Raw genomic sequence first — 18,199 nt, 5'->3', positions numbered from 1 at the left:
ATACTGAGATTTTCCAAAGTACAAGCAAATCGCTTAACTGACATTTAGAGATTTCAAAACCAATCAACTTTACTGTTTGGTATTTTCTTCCAATGATACCCAGTCAGCTGCATGGCCTCAGGACAAAGATAACACTTCACATGATCTTTTGGAAAAGATTGTTCTTGCTTTTGCTAGCCTGTAATTTCTCAAATCTCTTTGTAAATACATTTTTCCTCCTCTCAAAGATGTATGACTATAATTAAAAAGGAGACTGGAGTAAAAATGAGTTGTAAAGTGCCCTCTTCCCTAAGAATTCCAACTTCAGTTTTGCATCCAGTGAAAACAAAATACACAGTTCATCTAATTAAAAAAGAAAAAAGAAGAATGTTCCTTTTATACAGCACTTACCTTTGAGTCTTGAAAAGTGCTTACAAGAACTGCAGCAAAAAATACATGTAAGACTTCATTCTTATAACACAAACCCCACACCGACGTACCCATTATAGCTTTTGTTGTTGATCCTGATGGTAGCAAGACAGGGATGACTGGTATCCAAACTACTATTTCTAGCTGACTGTTTAAAAATAACCTAAACTCTGTCATACCCTTAACGCCTTGCAAATACTGCGCAGAGGCAGGAGTCACATGTCAGTGCTGCAATTTTGCCTGTGCTCCTGCAGCTTAGGGTTGTAGAGAGAAACTGGGAAACTTGCTTGTCTGTACTTACAAAGGGTTAACATTTCCAGCTGCAGTAAGGTTCAGCCTAAAATTATTAACCAGTATTCTTCTGAGTGGCTTCCACTTTGGAATCAGTCATAGATAAGATATTAGAGAAATAATGTCAACTTACTTCCAATACAAACCTACAAACTCTAGGCAGGTAAACAAGGCAGTTCAACCTGTTGGTAAGTGGAGCTACATATGAGTTCCAGAAATATTCAACTCTGAGCCTCTGATACAGCTGTCAGCTTATCACAAGTGATAAGCACACGGAAACATACCTGCCATTCCTTACGCTCTGCGTCCCTTTCAGGTCTTCAGTGTAACCTCTCTAGTATCCCTGATTTCATGTATTTCCTCTTTTATTTGAAAATTCATTACATTAATCTAAATGACAGAGTTATTCAAAATACAAAATTTCTTTACAAAAGCATCATGAATGTGGCAAGTATAAACTAGTCAAAAAAATGTCTTTGACATATAAGAAAAATCCATTTCCATTTATGGCAAATTATTTTATTTTGTAGAAGAAATACTTTCAAATAATACAAAAATGACACAATCATACAGAACTGTGACAAAAACAAGAGAGATGAATACTGAATATGATATCTCATTACCACATCAAGACAGAACTCATTACAGCAGTCAGAATCACAGACCCACAAGATACACTGACAACATCTCACAGCAGTCGTTATTTAAACACACCAGCTGAAACCCCTGCCAGAGAGGCCACCAGATATTGCCCCTTAGTTATACAGGTACAGACTAACTTAGGGAGGAAGAGAGATCCCTATGCTAACTCTGCTCAAAGTGGGCCTAATGCAACCAGGATGCTCCAGGATATGTGTCCAGTGAAGTCCTCAACCCCTCCATGGACACAGAGCTCCACCTCCCTGGGCAATCTCCTCCAGTACCTGACCACCCTCAAGGGACACATGGTGGTGGCTGTTCTTAATATACAGCAAGTACTTCTGCAAGTGTCCTTGCATGGTAACTTTTGATAAACACTACTATGTAAGGGCCTCCACTGAAAATGAGATGTGAAATTCTGACAAACTGTTCAAGTAATGAGCACTGAAAAGCTTGCTGTCCCTAGACTTTCACCCAAACACTATAAATTTCTTACATGATTTGTTTTTTATCTGCATAGTTTGAGTATGTCTAGTTGTGCCCAAGGAACTCAATATACGCCCACTGAAGCTTACTGGCAAAAACAGACTTCAGGATGGTTAGCCTGATAAATGCTAAATATACTCTAATTTTACGTATATTGCTATACGATCTAATCACTTGATGCCTGCAATGATTATAGGCCATACTAGGAAACAGGGAATACCACCTTAAAGGTCTGTGGTAATCATCCTCATTGATTAATGATTTAGGTTTACAATCTTTTCCCCTATTACTTTTTGCCTCAGCTTAAACAAGTAAAAACAACTCAGTTTCACTTTCAGGTTCTCCTGATCTTCAATAGGTAACAGAGTATAAGCTCTTGAATCCCACAAAAAACACTTACTTACAAAATACTTGAAAATATTCTGGTTGGTTCTGGTAAGTACATTTAGGCTTTGGCTGTTGTTGCTTTCATTTCCTGACATACAGAAATCTGGAACCAATTCAACCTTTACTTTAATGAAGAGACAGCGGGATCTTCCTTTTAGGAGATTCCAGTAAGTTGCAAAACCAGTCTTGTGTTGGGCACCTCTCTTTATAGGTAACATATAATTAGAAAAATATGAGGAACTCTATTATAGTAGCTTAGTAAAGAAGTATTTTTACATACTTGCAGGATGCAAGGACACAAAACTGGCATTCTCGGGAATTTAGGGTGACAGTCTTTCATTAAAATGGTCACAAGTAAAAATATTTCCTATTGGATTTTAGCTGGTCCAACTAGCAATCAAGTGAGCTGTACCTTCCAGAATTATACACCTTCCTCCTGGAAAGTGTCACTGTTCAAAAGAACTTGCATGCAGTAATCCCAAAATACATCCTTCAGGATGAACACATGTTTAAGCACCCTTCTTTAAGGCAGCTGCTTTCTGGAATCAGCACATATGTATTTCCTGAATCAGTTCATAATCATTAAATTTGAGAAATTGCAATCATATTCCTTTAGTGGCCTTTCCACACAGCTAGCTCATATTGCTCTTTTACTCCCTTTCCATTAAACAGCAAGACAAAGACTTGTCACCCTTTTCCTTCCTCCGTTTAAACTGAGAATCTAGTTAAGAATATAAAGATACTTTAGACACAACTGAAATGAAAACAATCTATTAGTGCACAGTAAGAACATGCAAATGAATTCTGCAATGTTTAACATCACTTCTAATCAGTGTTAAAGGCATTGCAGGTGATAATATTTTGCTATAACACAGACAGTGCTAAAGGATACAATGTACATAATAAGCTACAGATAATAAAGCTGAAAAAGTGACAATTTTAGAACATAGTATTTTCATTTCAGGTATCAGAAACAAAACCAGCTCAATGGTTCCATTCTACTGTATGACAAATACTGAAGAACAAAATTTCAGTCTTAAAATACATCTTAAAGTAGGTATTTTCCTTCAAGGAAAAAAGGCACTATAAATAAATTACACTACAGTGAATTTGCCTGAACTCACTTTGTTTCTGTCTTCCAGCCTTTAAGTCAAATAAAACAGCATAAAAACTGTACACGCTCTTAACAGGATAGTCGATCTTTTATAAAATAAGTTGTCTTCAGAGATGTCAGTTTCACAACAAGGAAAAACCAAGCCTTGTTGCAGTCGCTATTATAAAATATATATGTATATATATTTATATATATGGTTTTGTTTACTTTTACTTTTTTTACTTTTTTTATTTTTTACAAAACGTGTATATTAGCTTTTGCACAATTTTTTTTTTTTAGGAAACTTGGCTAATCTAATAACTTCATTAAAATAAAAGCGATAAATACTTCATGTTTACAATGCAACATGTCATACATCATCAGCTGGCAGAGGAGGTATGTTAATCCTTGGTCTTGTAAAAAAAGCTATCTTCTCTCTGTGATCAAAACAAGATAAAAAGGAAGCAAGTTAAATATATGCCTACATTTTCCTACCCCCAAGAACACAGTTTCTTTAGTTAATGGTTACTATTTGTTTATTACATAATGAACTAATGGGTTATATGTGTACAAGAGACATGCAAAAACTACTGAACCTCACTGTATACTTCTGGCAACATTCTGTTGAACACTATTGCTACTTTTGAAAATTAGGTGGAAGCTTTATACAACTCATCTAACATCTGTCATAGCTGACTGTAAAAAGGTTTCACAGGACAAGCCCTGAATAAACCCCTTCTGCAATGCAAAGTTCATTTTGCAATAATGCCTACCAAAAAAATAAAGGAAAAGAAAAAAAGAAAATAATGGCATCCAGTCATCTTTTTGCTTCTTTACTGAGCAAACAGTAGATGCTGCAAAGCAAGTGTCATAAGAAACAGATGTGTGAATAAAAAGGGCAAGAATTTAAACAAGAAATACAGCTCTTGCTTCATTATCTACATTTCATTTTATTCAGTTCCACAGCTTTTTATATCTCAGTAGACAAACCACCAAACATACCAGAAACAGAAGATGTAAAAGCAATCCTAAAATTTCTATTCCTCTTACTTCCTTCCCCATCTTTGTGAAAAAGCCTTTCCAATAATTCGGGGGGAAAAAAAAGTACATTAAAGGACAGACAACATTTTCATTTCACTTAAGTATTCCCTAGAAAAAAAAATACTCTAAAAATCTGAACACTGGATGAAATAGTAACATGGTGTAACACAGTAGCTGAGCTGTCCTTCACATCTATGCTGCACTAATATTTTATTACTGTCACTCTTCTAATAAGAACTGTAAAAAATGTAATGCTTAAGTAATAAAGTCTTCCTGTGAAATGGATATTGTTCATCAATGCCACTTCTACACAAAATAAACAGTCATAAAAAACAATCCCAAACATAAAGCTAAGAGAAAACACATACTGTGTGAACACACATGAAATAGGAGAAAAAGCTCAAAGAAAAGGCTTCTTGAGAGAAAGCTGGAATATCACTCATTTTTAGGGAGAGAGTATTACTAGTAATTATAGATATATGCATCATATTGAACAAAATATGGCCACAGGCTTGCATTGAAGAACTGACAAATTATGTGAACTTAATAGTGACTAGGCTAACTTGAAAGAATCACATTTAATATTGGTATCTTCAAGATACAGCTGCACTTGAAGACCTTTCTTTTTTTACTTATATCTCATGTGTTTTAGAATCATAACACTGTAATTTTACCTTACTTTGGCTCTTTGCACTATAAATAATCCAAAGGAAACTCATGTGTCCAAATCAATACGCAGTTAAAAATTACTACCTATATAGAAGACACACAGAATTTAAGCTTAATGTTGCTTTGCTATTTCAGTACACAGTACCACTTACCTAAAAGTCTGCACCTGAATAGGCTCCTTCTGATTTTGCCCACGCAACTGGTATATTTCCTTTGATGCTTTCTTCAGCATCTTTTCAGCTGCTTGCTCCTGGTGATGTTCAAATTTGGTCTGTCTGGTCTGAAAATAAGAGTATAATGGTTAAAACGATCATGTGAATAAATAAAACACAAGAATTAATATCCAGGCTAAAATAATTATTTTTTTTGCCCACTCACCATAGTAAACCTACACAAATGCATTGTCTGAAATAGCTGATCTATAAATTCAAAATGCTGACAGAGTTGTTTCATTTCTTAATGCTCTTCAGACATACATGTATTAAATTTCTGAAATTTACTGCTAATAGATCTGCCAAACAAGACCTCAGAATAAGTTTAGGCTCACTCTTCCTCTCTGATAATCCAATAACAAATTCTGTTTGTTGGGCAGTTTGTGTCACTTCTTGCCTATGACTTCTCTCTCCAGCAGGGAAAAAAGAAAAAAAAACAAATCACATACTTAGGGAACATTCCAAATACCTGTAAAAATTAAATATCTAATCAGCAATCACTTCTTTCAAATATCAGAAGGAAATTATTAAAGTTCCAATAATAAATATGTAAAAAACCCCCAAACAAACAAAAAGTGTCATTGACAAATAGTGTCATTCTCCAGTAACTGTCCTCAAATAAATACAGTTTGGTAATAATTGATGCAATTGTTACTAGTATTGTGCTAAACTTCAAGACCATATAAGCAACATTAATTGTTTGAAGTTCTGTAAAAACAGCTCTTTAGACATCTTGTCACTATTAAGCAATTTTGGAATCAGAAGTTTATGAACACATTGAGTGCTCAATTTATGTTACCATACCTGCCTTTCTGCTTCCTTCAACAAGTTTCGGAATCGCTCATCCCGAAGGACCCAGTGGGGTAGATCTGTCTGCCCTCTGAGTTGGGCATCTTCCAGACGCTGTCTCAACTCTCTTAAAACACATATCTCCTCATTCAGCTGTCTCTGTCTAGTTCTGGATGCCTGGAGATCCAGCTCCAGGTCTAAGGATGTCCTTGCCATAAGCTCAGCCAAAGATGATCTGCAGGACTGCTAAGTTATTAGGATTCAAACAAAATGCACAATATATTACTCTCAACATGGTCTATCTTTAGCTAGATAGAACGTACATTTTCTGTACACTTCACACACAAAGACTTTCTTGACACAAAGTTTTGAAGACATTATTTATATCCCACAGTGAAATTCAGCTTATTAGCTGTAGGGCTTTTCTGTACCATATAAACTTTTTCAACTACTGTTTATTACCTCCTTTTGCAGTCTTCTTTTGGCTTATAACTATGTAACTAATTTATGATTATGAACTAACTTTTCATGTTATGATGACATAAGGGATACAATATGAAAAACTCAAATGGAGTCATGATGTCAGAAAATACTGCATTGAGCAAGATTCCCCTTTTAAAGGGCTTTATTCAATACTGATTTTAAGGTACATTCTGAATCAAAACTGGAGGCATGGTTGCCTACTTGCCTACACCAGCAAGAAATTAACTTCTGCTGACCAGGCTAAACTGTATGCAGTTTTTATACAAGGCATTAACACTTTACCTGCCCTTCTCTGCCCTCTTATTCGGCAGCATGCAGGGTGACATGGAGGCAAGAGAATAAATTAACTTATTCATTCCTGAATAATTAGGCCTCAAATACTACAGCTTGCTAGGCTGCATGGAAGGGGAGCTGGCTGTTTTGCATCACATTCACACACAGTTCTCTCAGCCTGCACTCTGCATCATAAAATTAGATTTTTAAGTAACAGGCTTTACATCTAAATCAATATGAATTCAGTCCCTGTTAAACGAATTTTTGTTTGCCAAACCTCTTTTTCTCCTCCTCAATAATTGTTCACAACTATTTCACTCTCTATGTTTCAACTTAAAAAACCCAAACCAAAACCCAAAAAGGTACCCCTCCCCTTATTACAGTACAGAAGCCTTATACATTGCCGAAAAACTGCAGAATGTACCTGCAGACAACTAAAGCTAAGGTATAAAAGTACCACTGCTCTAGCAACTTTGTGGAAAGCAAAACCAAGTTTCCAAAGTATACCTGCTTATACCGTAGAGTACGCCTCTCCAATGTGTTCCGGACAAAAGGGGATTTCCTTGGCAGAGTTGAACTGTCACTGTCACTGCGATACAGCTGATTAGAAAAGATATTGAAAAGATATTGCTTACAAGATCATCTGCATTAAGAAAACTGTTTTTTTTTTTCCTTTTGCTTTTGAGATTTTTTTTTTAATTCATTGAAGCTGCCTTGTTTTAAGCAACTGATTTTTTTCAGCTTTATTAAAAAAATATATATAATAGTGCTCATGCTGTATAGTTACAATGAATTAAGAAAGTTTAAAAACCATCAATGTTTTACAGCTAAATTTCATCAAACGTTCTGTTACATATTCAGGACAATGTGACCTAAAAAAAAAAAGCCACAACAGGGAAGAGAGTAGTTAAATACACTTGTATTTCTTCCTAAAGCACTTACTATCGTGGGCACAAACAATAGTCTTCCACTTTTGCCCCTCATCTCTAATTTTAAATAAATTCAGATTGAGGATGTTTAGCAATCTTTCCCTTCTTGCACTACCTTTATTCTGGTGAGGGTGCTTTACTCAGATTCCCCATATAACAAACAGATATGGAATCCAGAAATCCAGCTGAAGAATATGAAGGGTGCTGCATGCAATGCAAATAAGAAAGCAAAAAATGGTTTAGGCACATGAATAAAAGCTAAAAATCATTACTGTGCCCTTAAACTCAAGCTCTCAAAAGCTTATGAATGAGTACAAATAAAGCTATGGGCATTCACCAATATTGCAAATTTGTACAGATCTGCAATACTGTGAACCAGCTACTTATAAGCCTTTTGCCATTGAATATAGCAATCAACTAACATAAACTTAGAAACTGTTGTGCTGACCCTCAATTACTTGAACCAATGCACCTCAGAATCCAAGATCCCACTGTAACAGGCACCCTATGACTGACATTCATGTCAGCAACTAGAGTCGTAACAGTATTCATGCAATAACCCGAAGATTATGCATTCAGTCCCCATCCCAAAGTCTTACATACCTGAAAGTTAAACACAGCTTCTAAGTCAAATGTTTATATATTAGACAGCACTGTACCTCTGTAAAATCAATAACTGGCTTAACATCTAATGTTGTCAGGGAAACAGCTTATTACCTAATTTGCCACAGATTCTTAAAGTTTAAATTAAATAAATTCAGGTTTAAATTCTTAAAAAGAACCAGGGAACCTCTTCCCCACTGCAATATTTAAATTCAATGAAAGATTATTCACTAGTATTAAAAGCAGTATATGTTCCTTATAAATGTAAGATAAGAAATAATCAAAAAAGTACAAAATACTTGTGTGGAGGCTCTTTCCCTCTCCTTTTTAAGCCTTACTCACCCTGCAAACATATTGACTTCGTGCTCCAGGCGAGAAGGTCTGGGAACGAACAATAGTGCTGCTGCGAACAAAAGCAGAACCCCGTGGCCTGCGGCTAGTTCTCTCTTTTGGAAGAATAGCAACTTCTTCAGGAAACAGATCTTCAGTGTTAGTTTCCTTATCCACCTAAAATTTCAATGAAGGAAAAATTTTTATTTTTTCCTTATTTTCTCCCTTTCACCAAAACCAATCAGGCATTTCAATGATATCAAAAATAAACAATTTGCCTTGCTAGGTTCAAGCTTTAATGAGCACAGAGAACTGAGGATGAATCACCTTATTTTTAAAAAGAGTTCTAAAACTAGGCCATTCAAAAGTGTAAGAATACCTTTCAGAAGCCTTTGCTGCAACAGTAACAATTATCAGATGCGTTTTTAATGCGAATCATAGATGCAGAGTATAAGGACTACATCTAGAATTAGGAATTGGGCATTAGCCAAGCCACCACTGGATCTCCAGCCTAAACAGAAGAAAACTGAGCCACCTTCCTATAAGCAAGGTGACTTCTGAAGGAAACAACCACCATAAAATGGGAGGAAGTCAAATGACAGAATCACAGAATGGTCTGGGTCAGAAGGCACTTAAAGATCATCCAGTTCCAACCTCCCCTGCCATGGGCAGGGACACTTCTCACTAGGCCAGGCTGCTCAGAGCCACCTCCAGCCTGGCCTTGAACACCTCCGGGGATGGGTCAGCCACAGCTCCTCCTGGGTCACCTGTTCCAGTGCCTCGCCATTCTCATAGTGAAAAATTTCCTCCTAGCAGCTAATCTACCCTTTTTCAGTTTAAAAGCCATTCCCCCTTGTACTATTATTACATGCCCCTGTAAAAAGTCCTTCTCCAGCTTTCCTGTAGGCCCCTTTAGGTAGCGGAAGGATAAGGAAAAGAAACTCAATAAAAAGGAACTGAGAGACTGTTGAAACAAAGATAAAAGAACACAAAAATATTCAGAAATACAGACAACATATGCTACTCTAGCAAAGCTCCCAAACTTTAAGATAATTCACTCCTCGACAGGAGGTGTAATCTTCCCTGAAGGCAATACAAACAGCTTATGTTCCTCTGTTTCAATGGAAATATGCTGATTTCAGCTTGTTTGGGATTATTTTCTATATCTCATATCTTGAATACAAAAGATTTTAAATATATCACTTTCAGCACAAGTGTTCTGAAAATTTCAGCTGTATTTATTGTAACACTGAAATGGCAATACAAGTCATAAAAAAAGCAAGCTTCTTTCTTCACAATTCCTTCAAATTTTCTTATTTTTAAGAGCACTGGAATTCAATCATGTTTTCTGTTACAATTTCATGTCAACACAGATATTGATACAAGTGTGTATTTACAGATTAGAGATCACAGTAAAACTAGCTTGCTTTTGATATAAAAAAACTAATTCTGCCAGAAATAATTAGAAAGCAAATAAAATACCCCCAGTCCTAAAGAGGGCATTTTTAGCAACTTTAAAGGCACACCACTGTGATGAAGGTTGTGCTCATATAATGTTGTTAATGTCATTTCTGATTCTTTTCTGTCTTGATCAATTCAGACTCAAACTCAAGGAGCAGCAGTAACACACTCTGTGTGCACCAGCCAGCATGGCACTGTCTTCTGTCATTACCTTTAGTGGCAGAGGCTGCATTTTTCCAGAACTGTACTGGCCTGCCTGAGCTGCAAACGTGTGTCCAGCTAACGAATCCCCACAAAATGGCTCTGGATAAGGAGGACTAGTCTGCGTACAATTACTGCATCCACTGTCAACAGATTCGGCTTGCCAACTCCTAAAATCAGAACATCACAAGAGTGTTGTAGGTATTAAAAAAACCCATGCAGTTACGCATCATGTTTATATATTTCATTATCCAGGACAGTTTATCATTTAAGAGTATTATTTCTCCAACGAAAACACAGAATTTTCAAAGGGAGAACATACCCCACTTGCATTTCTGTAGATGCAGACAAGCAAGCACATTTCATGGCAAACTCCATACAACTCCCAAAAGAAAATAGTAATAAAAAGAATAACACAACTCATGTAACAAACTAGGAGTACTATTAAATGGTGAAACAGCATGGTAACAAACCCTGAAATAGCAAAGAGCTGTGCTGCATGCTCTCTCCATAAGCACTGCAATGCACATATTTGCTATTTTCCAATGTCCACACAAAATTTTATTTATTTTTTAGTACAGTGCTGCTACAGACCCATTACAGTTGCCTCCTTAGCAAAGTTTGTTTGATACAATGTTTTCCCACTCCCCAGATTCCAAGTCCTCTAAATTCAGACTGCTACTCAGAGATGGTTTTCTCCTGTTTGCATATGATCACATAATAATAGAATTTTATACTCTTAACACTAACCAGAAGCACATCTCAGAATAAGGACCTGCGGTTTCTCCTGCTGTATTTCAGACTATACCCACAGCCTAAATATAATTCAGATGTTTGGTTAGGTATTTAAACTATTTTTACCTTTCTGATATGGCTTCTGCCTGATCTTCCTTTCTTTCCATCTCCAGGATTTCCTCCTCTGTGTACTCCAGTTTCACTCTCTCTTCTGCTAACTCTCTCTCAACTGCTTCCAGCTGGGCAGTGGTCCTGGCTAACAGGGCTGTCACTGCATCCTGAAAAGTGAAAGAGACTTCAAATAAAACTGAGCAAAGTAATGTATTTAATGTATATCATTGAGAGAAAACAAAATAAAACCATGGCCTTTTTTTCAAGAAACATACAAGTGAACAAAATCTGTCCTGAATATTAATAATCAAAAATTATGTGATGTTCCATGCATGCAACTTGTCAGAGAAACCAGGCAGAGTTCATCTCTCTATGCATCATCCAGCAAGCTAGGTCAGAAGACACCTCTGGAGGTCACCTAGTCTGATGTCCCTGCCCAAAGCAGGGACAGCTTCATAGCTACATCCGGTTGCCCTCGGCCCAGCCAAGGGCTGAAAATATCTCCAAGGATGGAAACTGTACAGCCTTTCTTGACAACCTCTTGAAGTGCAGTGCAGAAATTTTTAATACATTTTAGTTAGCTGGCCTGGAAGTGTGCATACAAACATACACAGAATACAGTTTCAGTCACCTGTCCAGACACGATCTAGCTTTTAATTATTAAAATCCAGCTCTTGCCACAAGAGCCAAATTAAGGTATCACCTTCTGTGTACCTCAAAAACAAGCTGCACCTGAGATCAGATCACAACCATGCACTAAGCAGGTCAAAGTAAACAGATCACTTTTTTCAGAGCCATACTGTTTTAACTGTAGTTACATTTCCAGAAGACCGGGGAATACTTTCTTCACATTGGTTTTTGTTCTTTGCTCTCTGAGGGTCTGAACCAGTGAAGATCTGAACAGTATACCAGTGAAGCTGCATCTCACCAGAACTCTCTGCATCAGTCAGGTTTATCTGAGCAATGCCCTGTAAAAGACAAGAATCATTGACCACAATAAGGTAAACATACTCTTGAAATGAGAAGGTGTCTATCTTGCAGTATATTTTAATTATAGTGTAAAACCTCCACTTTATCAAATATTAACAGCATCTCTTAAAAGATAGTTTTTTTCTGTTATGTTATGATATCTAAGACATTGAATTTCTTGTCTCTTGCCAACTCCCAGGAAGGATCAGAGTAGATACTCAATTTTTTTAACTTGAAAAATGAAATTTCCATGATTGATGTAGATATTATTTTTAATATTTTATTAAACAACCTTCTTAATTACATATCTGATTTCAAAATCTGCTTTAATTAATATTACTTTAACAGTATTACTTGAATCTGTGTTCCTCTGAGAGAACTATCTTCTGAGATACCTTCCATTCTCTGGTTCTCAGAGTCATCTCCCAGAGGAGAAAAAAGAAAACATGTATTTCTGCCTATTTATATTGTAAGGTAGTCAAATAGGCCATAAACATTTTTCTACCTTCCAAGCCATCCTTACATCTCCCTTACATCCTTACATTCAGGTGGAAACAGGTTCAATGGAGGGTTCCAACTAAAAGTACTCCTACATTAAAGAATCCCTACATTAAAGAATCCCTACTCCATCCAACAACAGTCATGTAAGAAATTTCTGTGTGGAGACCTAAATGAAAAACAACTGTGAGCAAATCCATGCCCATTTTGGGTTTTTGTTTTGTTTTGTTTTGTTTTAATGCATTCACTAGTTAGACCAAAACAAACAGCTGGATGTAATGATTCTAATTGTAAAGGCAGTAGGAAATGTATGCAGAAAACTCTGCTCAACTTTAAGGGTAAAGAAACAGTTAATTAGAAAAGAACAATAATAACAAAAATCTTTGTATTGTTTTTCCAAGATTTTTGTTCCCTGGGGCTCTGTTTAAACAGGTGTATAAAGGACAATGGAGAAAAGTTTCTGGAAGCAGCAAAATAATGCCATATCAGGATACAACATGTTACTGAGATATTGGAGGTTACAGAGATGCCTTTTATATATATAACAGAGATGTCTTATAGAATCATAGAATAGTTAGGGTTGGAAAGGACCTTAAGATCATCTAGTTCCAACCCCCCTGCCATGGGCAGGGACACCTCACACTAAACCATGCCATGCAAGGCTTTGTCCAGCCTGGCCTTGAACATTGTCAGGGATGGAGCATTCACCACCTCCCTGGGCAACCCATTCCAGTGCCTCACCACCCTAACAGGAAAAAATTTCTTCCTTATATCCAATCTAAACCTTCCCTGTTTAAGTTTTAACCTGTTACCCCTTGTCCTGTCACTACAGTCCCTAATGAATAGTTCCCTAGTAAAAGTCTTCACTTTCTCTTTTTATCTTAAAATTACTCTTCAAGCAACTTTAATTTCCCATACCAAATGTTTTTTAAGAAAAAGGACCACTTACCAATAATTCTTCTTGTTGCTGATGGTCAACTGAACAGATATACAGCTGCAGTGATTTTAATTTCAAAACACTTGAATGCACGGGGATTTGGAAAACTTCATTAAATATTAACGGAGTTTGGAATTCCAAAGCTCTAGAGCAGTAAGTGGTTGGTGTGCCTGACTCAAGTGGTGGTAAATAAACTCTCACATGACTGGGAACAGCAAAATAGACAAATAGCACAATTGAGACAAAGAAAGCTATTTTGCATTTCTCAAAATCAAGCTAAGCAAAAACATCAATGCAACTTCTACTTTTAAGAATCAGCTCTGGGATATCCTCATTATAGGAATTTATATTTTTAACATGGACAATCTGTAAGGCTGGTCGGGAAATGTTATCTTTAAAAAAAAAATAATATTTTTTTTATTTCGTTCTTAAGGAGAGGCACCAAGTGGCACTTGAGATGCCTTGAGGTATCCAAGGCATCTACACTGGGCTAGCAAATACAACACAGGATCTACAGAGCTACAGCCTTCCCCTGAGCAGCAGCAGCTGGAGGCCAGGTGCTATGCTATGCTATTTCAAATGGAAACACATGCCAACATTTAAGCTACTGAATAGCTCCATAAGTGTCACTGACCCATTTCTTCCTTTCACCCACTAAGCATACCTTCCTCTCCCTCCCCTTAAGAAACTCAGCACAAAAGGATGGCAAAAGAAATCTGCAATCACTGCATCCATCTGCCATCCTAAAAAACCCACAAAGTTAAATACATGCTACCATCTCATTTCAGATTCCAAAACACCTAAAAACCAAAATATACAAAATCCACAACCATTTCAATCTGATAGAAGACAGCAGAGCTACTTCAGAAGTGTTCCTATGTTCTCCCTGTCCTGACTGCCTGTCCAGCACCTGCAATAACTGGGTTTTAGCAATAGCTTCCCTTGTGCCAGCAAACAGCTTCCTGCAACTCTGCTGTGAACTAGATTAGAAAACTTGTCTGAGCTACCAAAAACCTCCCCAAAACTCAAGATTAAAAAATAAAAGCCAAACAAACCTAACCCAGCTTAGAGGCTCACTCAAGTTGTCTACATGGCTGCATGAACTCTTACAGCAGCAGAGATGGGTTGACATTGACATTCAAATAAATGGCCAGAGGACAACTGGAAGAGCTCACTATGATGGAACTGCAGCACTGGAGTGTGGAGCATCAGTCAGCTAAACAGTTTCACATGCTGTAAAAAGGGAATGATCCAACTCCTCTGCTGCAGGTAACCTCCCCCCTGCTGCCCCCAACAACTGATTCAATGAATATACAGCTGCATGGAGGAGTTCATTAAACTGGTAAAAGCTTTTTCTTGTTTTGTAAAATAAAGCTTTCTGAATACTCATACCAGCTGATCTATGCTACAGCCATGCAGTTTCTTTTTATTCCAGCCCAGGTAGTTAACTAAGAAGGATGGGTAGTTAACTAAGAAGCATGAACGGCCTTTTTGAGAGTCATTCAGATGCCCAATTGCTTGATGACAAGTTCCAACAAACCCTCTAGAGTGACTTTTTTTCTTTGGTGACTCCACTTTCTTCGGATGATGCTTCTTTTACTAATCACAAGGCAACATGGCTGAGTATAACTCAACACTTTTTTCCCCCTATCCATTTTTTTTCCCTTGCACTCACACTGAAAACAAAGCAAAAGACCAACACTAATGCACTAACCTATAGGAAGAATTTCCACCTGAAGTTTTCAGGGTTAAAAAGATTAAGCATTCTCAAAGATCAACTCATTCAGTGAGATGTATGTCAATCTAACAAATCCCACAGAATTACTTATTTTACAATACAACGTTATCATACTTCCATTTTCCACAGTTTATAAACAACCTCTCCCAGAGATAAAGATCAACAATTTTCATGTGTTGAATTTCTTTAAAATATGTTAAGATACATATCAGTAGATAAAATAGTGGTTTATGGCAACATTAACATTGTTTAAGAAATATTTATTGGAATAAATTAAGCAATGTTCTACATAATGTGACATGGAATTTGAAAAATAAAAAAAGCACAAGCTGCTATAGGCTAAAAAAAATTCAAAAATCACTTGTTTGTACTAATTCTTAGCTAGTATTTGTGCTAAAATTATATTCAGAGGGTGTTTCACTGATAATTCAAGGCCAGCTGTAATGGCCACAGATGTCTGCAAACTTTTCTGTGCATAACAAACATGTAAGAACATGGGTCATTAGAGACTATGCTTGTTATCTGACCATTATGAAAGAGGTTCTATGAAAGGGACACTTTGTGTCCATAAAATTCACCTTTTCCTCATGTAAATTATGACATACCATCTTCTCCAGAAATGGCTTAATTCTGCATAGAAGCAAACAAACCTATGGTATTTACGACCGTAAATACTATAGAAGGCACAAAAGGAGCAATGATCAGACTTCAGGTGAAATTTAAACTTACATTTTGCAGTTTTCTTTAACAACTAGACTAGTAAAGTTCTTCAGCTGCAATACATGGACTAACAGACATTCGCTTCCACTGTCATGCCTGGAAAATAAATTTCCTGTGTTAGTTACCATTCATCAATATTTTGCTTAATAGCTAAAAATGACAGACTAAAAATTTTCAGAATGTAAAAGCACCTTTTGCTGTTAAATCTCTTACACAAATCTGTTTAAATCAAAAGCAATTACACATATTACACTCTGATAACAGAACATTATTAGTAGCTACAGTAAGGAGTTTATCAGAACTAAGAGAATTAAACATTATTCAATTTGAGAAGAACAACATTCCTTACTGTGACTCTTGATAGTGAACAGGTTTCATAAAATACAGTCCGTGGTTTCAACAGTTACACCATACGTATCTATGTGTGTGTACACAAAATGTGTAGTAACATCAATTACACTAGACAAAATCAGTCTGCATTATTTTAATGGGTTAATGAAATTAAATAAAACCCTCTACTCTTTCACACGAATTTTGAAATGGAACTAACAAACCTGGTTGAGATTTGAAAATTGCCAAGCTTGGAAATTTATTTTCCAACACTTAGAGATTCTGGAGGGATGTGGAAGATACAACATCTTGCCACACACTGCTATGATCTGTCTGTCCCCAAGCTGCTCCCAGTACCAACAACAGTATGCCCTAAGCACAGGATTTCAAAGCTTTGTTTGGGAACTGTAATTGTATGTGTCTTCACCTGTGACTTTTGTAAGGTAATCCTCCCTTACCTGGCATAAAGAGATCTTGCTAAGAGAGACATATCCCTATATCCATGTTCACACTAATGGCTCAGAGAATGAAAAGAAATCCTACTGAAAGAAGTAATGAAGGCCTTTTTACCAGCCAACACTGAAAAGAAACTGAATGAACTGTGGTTAAGTCACCAGCATTGAAATGGCCTGTGACTGACAAATCTGTACATCCACTAAACTTGGCTGTCGGTTCAGAAACTTCTTAAAACTATCAACTGCAGTTTAGTTTATTAAGAAGTTAAAAAACAAACCCAAGAATCCTGAGTTGTCAGGGACAAAGAGAAGTAAATACTCACAGAAATCCAACATGTATTTGTGGTTCTTCATTACTGCCAGCATCACCATAAACAGGCTCTTCCAGATCTTCATTCCTGCAGGAACAGAAAGTACCGTTAAACTACATACTGACCTAAGCTGTTGAAACATAATGAAACAATTATTTTGTGATGTGTGGATATAAGTAATTGTTTGGCAATACAGGAGGGACTGGTAATATAGAAGGAACTGAAATATCTATTTACAAACACACACAGAAGTAGTAATTAATTATTTTAAAAAATGAGGATTTAGAATACGTCTTTCAAAACCACTTAGGCTATTTTAATATTTATCCTGTCTTCCATTTCTCTTTAGCATCTCAAAACCTCTTCTTCTCAGTTATTGTTCATTGTGTTAAAACAACTACATAAAGCAACAATCATCAATTCCATCCTTCAATCATGTGGCCAACCTACACATTTTCAGATCTTTAGCAGTCATATATTTCTTCTTTGCATTTATACTTTTATCACATACTACCAGGAACTGTAAGTCACACTGTGTATAATTTTATTTTTTTAGAACTCACTGAAAGAAAATTCATGACTAATAAGGTGAGAAAACTATCTTTCAAGGCAGAAGTGTATGGTGTTAAAATGTTAGAGGCAACAAAGCAAAAGGCACTTGGCACTTGTAAAGATGACAGCAAAACTGCATGTAAAAAGCTACTTTAAACATGCAATCTAGTATTTTTAAGTTATTAAGAATGAGCAATTTTGAAAGCTTATTCAGAAATTCACAACAAATTCTTTTGGACCATATGGTAGAACAGGAATATTTCCACCTTACTACGCATTTATACACCTGACCTTTTGCTTAAAGCTTCAAACACGCCACTGTCACTAGCCAGTGAATGATCTGAGAGACATGCTGAAACTCGCCTGGCTCTCCTCTCCGATCTTCTACCACTGTCTCCTCGCAGAGTTACAGCTGTCATGGAGAAAAGACAACATCAGTTCAGGGCAACCTCTTAAAAATTAAACAAGAAACATTTATTGCATCAAAACTAGTGGCAAGATAGCACAAATGCAGTTCATTGTTTTTCTCATCCAACTTTAAGTCAAAA

At 36.5% G+C, this 18,199-nt stretch overlaps 1 protein-coding gene across 4 annotated transcripts in view; it reads right to left on the bottom strand.

The window, feature by feature from the left end:
- Window positions 1–1,196: 1,196 nt before the first annotated feature.
- WWC3 (WWC family member 3) overlaps window positions 1,197–18,199 on the bottom strand; it is a 101,531-nt gene continuing 84,528 nt past the window's right edge. Inside the window, exons 12-23 of one of the 4 annotated variants that reach the window (XM_031051055.2) lie at window positions 17,943–18,063; window positions 17,112–17,186; window positions 16,013–16,099; window positions 13,558–13,750; window positions 11,942–12,109; window positions 11,157–11,308; window positions 10,306–10,465; window positions 8,646–8,810; window positions 7,279–7,371; window positions 6,031–6,261; window positions 5,167–5,294; window positions 1,197–3,741 (exon numbers count right to left, since the gene is read on the bottom strand). In XM_031051055.2, coding sequence (XP_030906915.1) covers window positions 3,675–3,741; window positions 5,167–5,294; window positions 6,031–6,261; window positions 7,279–7,371; window positions 8,646–8,810; window positions 10,306–10,465; window positions 11,157–11,308; window positions 11,942–12,109; window positions 13,558–13,750; window positions 16,013–16,099; window positions 17,112–17,186; window positions 17,943–18,063 — 1,640 coding nt within the window. In that variant the 3' untranslated portion in view covers window positions 1,197–3,674. The remainder of the gene's footprint in view (window positions 3,742–5,166; window positions 5,295–6,030; window positions 6,262–7,278; window positions 7,372–8,645; window positions 8,811–10,305; window positions 10,466–11,156; window positions 11,309–11,941; window positions 12,110–13,557; window positions 13,751–16,012; window positions 16,100–17,111; window positions 17,187–17,942; window positions 18,064–18,199) is intronic. The other 3 variants (XM_005151427.4, XM_031051052.2, XM_031051053.2) reach the window with 3 other exon arrangements.

This window comes from Melopsittacus undulatus, chromosome 2, assembly GCF_012275295.1.
Source record: "Melopsittacus undulatus isolate bMelUnd1 chromosome 2, bMelUnd1.mat.Z, whole genome shotgun sequence".
Classification (NCBI taxonomy): domain Eukaryota; kingdom Metazoa; phylum Chordata; class Aves; order Psittaciformes; family Psittaculidae; genus Melopsittacus; species Melopsittacus undulatus.
The sequence above is the reverse complement of the archived record's forward strand: the minus strand, read 5'-3'. Positions and strand labels throughout refer to the sequence as shown.